The 7,839-nt window shown below is 36.2% G+C and overlaps 1 protein-coding gene across 1 annotated transcript; it reads right to left on the bottom strand.

Annotated features, from left to right (window-relative positions):
- Positions 1 to 468: 468 nt before the first annotated feature.
- LOC142336750 (uncharacterized protein F54H12.2-like) lies at positions 469 to 1,605 on the bottom strand. The gene has a single exon (XM_075385659.1). The coding sequence runs from the start codon at positions 1,603 to 1,605 to the stop codon at positions 469 to 471; it is 1,137 nt and encodes a 378-aa protein (XP_075241774.1).
- Positions 1,606 to 7,839: the final 6,234 nt, after the last annotated feature.

Below are 7,839 nucleotides of genomic sequence, written 5' to 3'. Positions count from 1 at the left end.
CTGTATAGGTTGGTTTCTCAGTAATTCATATACGGTATTAACATTAAAGTTTGAGGCGATTCTGCTCTGCAAGTGTTTGTATGACGATAGAGTTTGGCCTAAGGGATCTGCAAAAATAAATTTTTGATCTTTTCGGCAGAGAAGAATCCAATGGGTTCCAATTGATGCCGACGTTGAAATATTGACTATACTGAAGCTGTTGTCGGTAAAGTTGGTTGGAAAATTATCAGCAGCATAAACTCCACGAAATTTGTATTTTAGTTCCGAACATCGCTGAATTAGAGAGTTTAAATTGTCTTCGTCCATTAGTTTGTTAAAATATGATTCTTTGAAACTTTCCGCGCCGAATCAATATAGATGGTACTTGCTTTTTCACAAATGATGTATACTTCTACATTATGAGCTAAGGCAGCAGAAAACTTTAGCTCAATTGATACAGAACAATTTGTAAGTTCAGGGTGAATGAAATCATGAGACGACTGCTAAGTACTTGTCAGATCGAAAACCATAATAAAAATGATTTGGGTAGTCTTCTAGACTAATTCCATGTCCATTGTCGATATAGGCTAGATCTGACATAGTGTTAAAGTAAACACGTTTTGAATCATCAGTTGAAATAGGACTATCAGCAACGGGGAGACCATTACGGTAAATGCAAATTTGTTCCCAATTGAATTTTCTATAGTGAAATGGGTTAAGCAGCTTGCTTCCGAGGAAAGCTTCGTTCGTGTTTAAGCAAATGGCGAGTCTTCTAATAGGTTCTCTACCAAAAATATCTTCTTGCTTCCAGCTCTGCAAACCAGCTGAAGCCAGAAAAGTTTTAGTAATCGTTTCTAGGTATGGATAGGATGCTGGACTGGACAGAAGGGTCTTTTCAATTGCTGACACAACATCATCGTTCAGAATCATTTTCCGTACATATAAGTTAGCTTCTTTAATTTTTATTTTGTAGTATTTTGCAGCGTCATCTGAAATTAAAGAAAAATCGTCAATTGATCGCCGAAAAGAGATTCGATGTGTTACACCACTGAGAAGATGTCGATCACAAGTAAAGAAGTCAACCGCCACCTTTCCGTAAAATGTACACTCAGCAGATCCTCTGACTAGAGCTTTTCGTCTGTTGATTTCGGATGCTGCAATCCCTCCTGGGTTTACTTCATAAGAATAGCCCTGACATGCCAACCAGGTGCTTTTGGCATCTTTGTAGTGAGAAAACTCGGTTTCGATGAAACTTTTTTGGGCATAGTTACCATTGGAACTTGGAAATTTCAAACCGTTAGCAGATACTGTACAATCAGAAAAAAGTGAAAGTAAGACATTGTTGCAGAAGTATGGAGCGTTTGTCTTAGTCACATCTGCAGCAGCAGTGTTGTCAAATTTCGAATCAGCGTCAGAAGACTGTTCAATCTTGCACTTGGTTTCAAGAAAAATTTTTTGGAGATCAATGAAGTTGTTGCGGTCTCCTGCAACTTCAAACTCTAGCATTGGTCCATTAGGGCTGTAAACCAGTCCTAATTTCTGACAAAAGCTTCCATCAAATGTAACAAGGAGAGCTGGTTTCTCGAATAAATCCAACGAACTATGCGATGCTTCGGCTGGTAACATATTACCGATCATCTTTTACCTTGGCGAAGAAGTCCGACCGATTTCTTTTGGGTACTCTTTTTCGTGAAATGACGGTTTTGCGTTTGGTTGTTTTCTTTGGTCCAGTGCGTAAGCGTTTTGAATTTCTTCTCATTCTTCTCTTTTGTCTCATTCGGAGGGCTAAAGATCCACTTGTTTGTTTTTTCACTGTGTTTGATATGGTGTTCCTTAGAGCTTGCTTTGGTGATTTCTTTTTACCGATAACATCCATCAACTCAGGGACGCTTTGTAGCAACAGTTCTTTTCCGATGCGTTTAGCTGCTGGCAAAACAAACTTCCTAGCAAGCGGCAGTGCAACACGTCCAATACCGCTAGCTAGTGCTCCAAAACCACTACCCCTTTGTCTATAGTGACCGGAAAAGTGAGGCAATGATGGTGATGCCTGGTTTGCGTAGTAGGAATCCATTTAATCACCAAATTTTTTAAATTGTAACGTTAAAATAACTTTACCAGTCCCCGAAAAGGGAACTAACTGTCCCGTTTCAGTTCGTAGCTCAATTGAAATTGATTGAATGGTGTTCGAAAGTAGTTTTTTGTAGTCTAAGTTTGTGAAAACTATCCGGTGAGTGGGCTCTAACTCACACACGCTACCGTTTTTCAAACGCTGTTTTGAATCAATGACTCTTAACAATGGTGCTTTTGCATCTTCCACGTACTGATACTCAATAATGTTTGGGTAAATAAAAATTAAATTTTTTCCAGCGCAAAGGTCTGCCGGAAAATCACCATAATAGTCTTTCGTATCATCATTTTTCATTAATCGTTTCGCTGTTGTGGGAATCATTTTGTATTCAATATGTATTCCGTAACCATCTGGAATACCTTTAAAGCCAATTATACTAGGTATTTCTTCACTTGGAAAGGTAATTCCCTCGTATTTACCAAAAATGATTTCATATTTCCCACTGCTTTTGATTTCTCGGAAAGAGAAGTTAGGCAGTCCGACTGTTCTCTTGATAGTTGCTAAAACTTGAGCAACTTTATCATAAGTGCCAGCCATAAACGCTAATTTTTCTCCGTTATAGGGTCGTGAAATGATGTTGGATTCAGTTGCGCGGTTTTGTGATTCCTCATATCCCCTGAGACTGAACGCAACCAAATCTCCATTAACTATGTGTTCAATTTTTGTTGGAAAAATTATTTCACTCAGAGCCACTCTCCAGTCTCCTGTGAGATTAATTTCATCATAAAAAAAATTTCGAAAATTTGCTAAAGTGTTTTCCTGGAAAATATCCATCGAAGCAGATAATATAACGTGTACTGTGAACTCATCCTCAAAGCGGTTACTACTCATTTTGATTTGGAGATTATCGTACTAGTTGTAATTCTGGCTGGTAAAACTTGCCATGGATAACTTCTTTATTAGAAACAATAAGAGAATATGTGGGTGGATTAAGCGTTGGAATATCGGCAATTTCAAAAACTTCGTCAGCGAAAGATTGCTTGTATCCTTTTCGGAAAGTCTCTTCCTTTTTAACAATTCGAACAAATTCATCAACGTAAATTTTTGGTCTTTGACTACGACGTGTCTCCACAGTTAATGATACAAGTCTTGGTACATCTTTTTTGGTAACTTTGTTAGGAGCATGTTTGATGATACGATTAACACGGGAGTTGATAGTTTTTTACGAATTGATCCAAATTGTTAATATAAGAATATGTCATTTTTCATCCAAATATCGGTAAATAATATTTTTAAGTGACCTGATGTTTCTTTCTGCAAACGCAGACTTCTTTTCACTGAAAGTACTATACAAATGAATTCCTCGTTTGTTGCAGAGTGTTTTGAAAGCTCCCAAAAACTCAGTACCATCTTCAACCCAAACTTTTTGCGGTTGCTTGTGTTTGATCATGTTTCGGAAGGCCTTTGCGGTTTCTGTTGCATATTTTGTTTTCAACGGTTCAACACGTAGATACCTCGAGAGGCAGTCAACTGCTACGAGCAAATATTTAACATTACGATTGTGTTTTGCAAGTTTATCAACATGAGCTAAATCTAAAGACCCGATTTCATTCAGATCGTTGATGATTACTTTTAACCGTGGAAAGTTCAACCGCTGTGAACGATATTTTGTGAAAGATGGTTTTGTTTCCAAATACATTTTGACCTTTGCCATTGGTAGTTTGCTCAAATCTTGCAATCGCTTTGAACCTCTGAATGATGCTGGACCTTTAGAATAGAGTCTATCCAGTAGTTTCACATCTTTAATAGTTAGACCATATTTTTTCCTTTTGTCTCCTGCTCTGTCTTTTTGTTTGTTTGATTTTTTGGTTCTGCAGATTTTGATCCGGAGGCTTTACTTTGACTTGAACTGCTCTGTTTGCTTCTCTGTTGTTTTTCTGATTCTCCTTGACTTTGTTCGGTTTCCTCTTCTTTCTCCTCATCACTGTAAACTTCTTTGAGAATTGTTCAAGCATGAGTGTTGGATACTAAGTGTGGGGGGTATCTTGAGTTCGTGCAAAATATTTGTGTACACGGCTAGGTCAATTTTCTTTGTCGGCTGTTGCAAGTTGTACAAAAAAGTTGACACTTTAACTCTCATAGGTTTGTCCTCAATATGAAGGAAACCACTCGGGTCCTCAATGGAAACTGTTTCTGAAATAAATATCTTGTTTAGGATGATTTCAGCTCGTTTGATTTTGTTTTCTTCCATTATTTCTACTTCTGACATTATAGAGTCAAAGTCTGATTGTCTTTTTCTCAATACGGGCTCAATTTCGCCATCATCACTAAAGAAAGACTGTACACTTTCACTTCCATCATCCAATTCACTTTTTAAATCAACACTACTTGTTCTTCTTCTTTTGCTCTTGTTCACAATATTAGGTTACTAGTTTCCTGTTCAGTCGCCTCTTTGCTTTCAAAATCTGTTGGGTTGTTTCGTTGGAGGAAGGATAATTGAGCAGCTTTCTGTTTATAAATAGGATTATCCAAAATTTCTGTCCTAGTCGGTTGTTTTGACACAAACATTCTTTTCGGTATCAAGACAAACTCTTCCGCATCCATTACTACTTCCTCAAGTAAAGGTAACAAGAGAGACTTATGCTTCGAAGTAGATGTAAATTTTTTACCAATAGCTGACGCTTTTTCCCCAAACTTGCCTCTTCGGAAAGAAAATGTCGGAATGATGTTTCGTAGTTTTCAATTAAACTTTTATCTGTGGGCACGTTTCCATTTATAACGTTGAGGAAGCATTCACAGAGAAATTTTAAAAATATATTTGATGATTTTTTGATGAATTTTCTTAGCATATTTTCCGACATCTCGAGCATTCGCCTCAGCACACATATCTCTTTCTCTCTCATTTGTGAGGTGGGTAATTACAGATTTGGAAGATGGCAGATAGAAAATTGTTGGCCCCGGTGGTACAATATTTGAACAGTAACGTAGTGAGTCGGTTGTTTTTGGGTCTATATCAATCAATAAGTGTCCGAATGGTTGTTTTCTTGCAAGATCATAGCTGTCTTTTAAAAAGTTTGTGTTATTGAGTTGTTTTCCAATATAACTGATCTGCTGTATATCTCTGGGAGATTTGAATAAAATGATGTGTGTTGTATTGAGATCAATTGTTCGAGACCATTTACTCTGTTGAAACAAATTATGCTTAACATAAATAACACTGATTTTTTTGTGGCGTCCAGCTGTTGCAAGTTTTGAAAATTCCTTGTCATTGAAAACTTCCTCGCAAAAATCGTCAAAGACGAGCAAACAGTTTTCCAACTGTGAAATGAATTCAAATCCCGAAAATTTGGTCAAATAAATGTTCAAGTTACGCTCCATTGTTTGAAATTTTGGTTGACCATGTTGATAGAAATAGTATATTGACTTGAAATTAGGGAAAAACGTATTCTTAAGAAGCATTTTAAAAATAATTTCGGTCTTTCCACAACCTGAAGGACCACAGACTGTCATGAAAAGACGATCACTTGTTGAGATTATTTTATTCATAACTTAGGATTTGGAAGTGCGTATCCAACTGTGCACGATAGCAATGAAAACCAAAATGTTGATTCTTCACAATCGAGGTGGAAAAAAACTAATTTTGTCAGTGAAACTACAATAAGAAAGACTATTATCGAAACTTGTGTAAAATAAACTACCTCAGAGCGCGGTAATCTAGAGTTGCAAAACCTCCAAGACCGTCTCTCTTGGTTTTGATCATCAAAAACCAAATCAGTGATTCCTGCTCCTCCACTGCCAGCGTAGTCTAATTGATCTGATTGACTCATTTTGAAAGCAAAGGATTTTCAAAAATGATTCTAATTCAAAATTGTGTAATTTGTTAGTTTATTATTTAGTTAGTTCATCAAGTTTGGTCCTAAAACGGCTTCGAGCGCACTTGAGTCTGACCTCGACCAAATTCGAGCGCGCTTCGAGCGCATAGACACTGCCGGGCGCGTTTGAATTTGATCATAAACGGCTTCGAGCGCAACTGAATCTGGACTAGGAACGCTTCGATAGTATAAGCTCAATTACACTCATTAGAACCCGATTGGTTGCTGCTATTATTAGAATATTAATATGAACTCTGACTACAAAGAGATTGAGATTAAAAAAACAACAGACAGCGAGAATAATTGTAAAAGGAATTTATCCTAATTGAATTAGAAATATTGCGTTAATGTAAGCTCCAGGATGAGAATACTAAAAGCAGCGTTGCTATCACTCTCAGTTTTTTAACAGTACCCATTTGTTTCATCTATTAGCGCTTTTCAAAACTAACAACAAAAAATTTTAATTTGAAAATACTCAAATTAATCAAATCGTCATATATGTAAGATCTTGGCTTGACCGAAATAAGAGAAACTTATTACCATCAAACGCCATGTATGGATTTTATGGAAACGTCCTAAACATGCACTGAGCATAAAAATCTTTGAGTTTGGCTGACAATCAGCACAATGGGCAACTGCACTTCAAAAACAACGTATCGGTGCTCGAAATTTCAAGTTTCTGTACTTTTCTTTATTGTTGCTGTAATTGCTATAAAATAACATAAAAAACCGTTTTATGGTTGCAAATTTTCTACAAAAAAAGCTGCAGTATAAAATGCTCAATTTTTTGTCGGATATTTTCAAATCATTTTGAACGCCCGCTTTTGAATTAATTGAATCCCAAAAGACACATCTGTAATTTATTGAATCTTACTTAACATAAAACACCATAAAAAGTCATTTATGGACCGTTTTTAGACTACCAATTTCCGTAAAATGTGCTGGTGCACATATTATTATGTTTTTTAATTATATTTCAAACAGGCTCCAATTTTTCATAACAATTGTCCATAAGTCATTGAAATTGTCTTCGCTTTTAGTTTTTGTGATAAACTACCACCAGACAGAAGATTTCAAAAAGACTGAACTAGGATACAACTGAACATACTTTTATTGTTGTGCTGTTTTTGCAACTGTTTTACCTAACGTAATATCCCATTTCTGAATTGAATCATTGTAACAGTTCGCCAACGAACGAAATCTTCCTTTTGTGCTGTTTTCTGAAAACTTAAATTGGCTATGTCAATGACTTTTTCAAGATCAAACGCAGAAAATTTCGTCCTGGCCCGTTCTTTTTTATTTTTCTTGTTGTTTAAAATGGAAATAAAACTAGACTGTGCACATTGTGGTCCCAAAGGAACGTTTGTATCTCTGTTTTTTGCCGTCTTTTTGGTTTTTTCCTTTTCTGAGTGGCCAAAGACTAATAAAAATCAACTCCGTTAATGAACCACAGTTTGTTTTCCCATGTGCTGTCCAGATTTTGACAGGAACTTGAGTGCTTTTTGCACGTTAATAAGTTGTTCTATGCAGTCGAATAACTCAAAAAACAATTGGGGCAGACAAATATACTTATTTTTGAAATGAGCTAGATCCACAATGAAATCAATACAGCTGTTAAATTATCCTGAACTATACACAAATTTCTCATATAACTGCAAGCTGTCGTTAGTATAATACATGATGCATAATACAATTCTCTCAATCATTTTAAGAACACCAAAAATCTGGGTTGTGTAACAAAAACAAGTAATTTCCAGTTTGTTTCACTTCAAATGCTTGATCTTCATGCATCAAATAAAGATACCACGTCATTTGATTTTTGTTTCCGAATGTCCTCTAGAATGACTGAACCCCCAGGTAGATGCTGACAGTTCTTCCCGAAGAAGACCGTGAAATAAAAACAAACATTATTTATTTTGT

This window comes from Convolutriloba macropyga, chromosome 3, assembly GCF_964194025.1.
Source record: "Convolutriloba macropyga chromosome 3, txConMacr16.3, whole genome shotgun sequence".
Lineage (NCBI taxonomy): Eukaryota > Metazoa > Xenacoelomorpha > Acoela > Convolutidae > Convolutriloba > Convolutriloba macropyga.
Note: the sequence above shows the minus strand (reverse complement) of the source record. Positions and strands in the feature narration are given on the sequence as shown.

What these genes read in the sequence shown, in the direction of transcription:
- LOC142336750 (XM_075385659.1), bottom strand. Translation starts at nt 1,605, where the DNA reads ATGTTACCAGCCGAAGCATCGCATAGTTCGTTGGATTTATTCGAGAAA.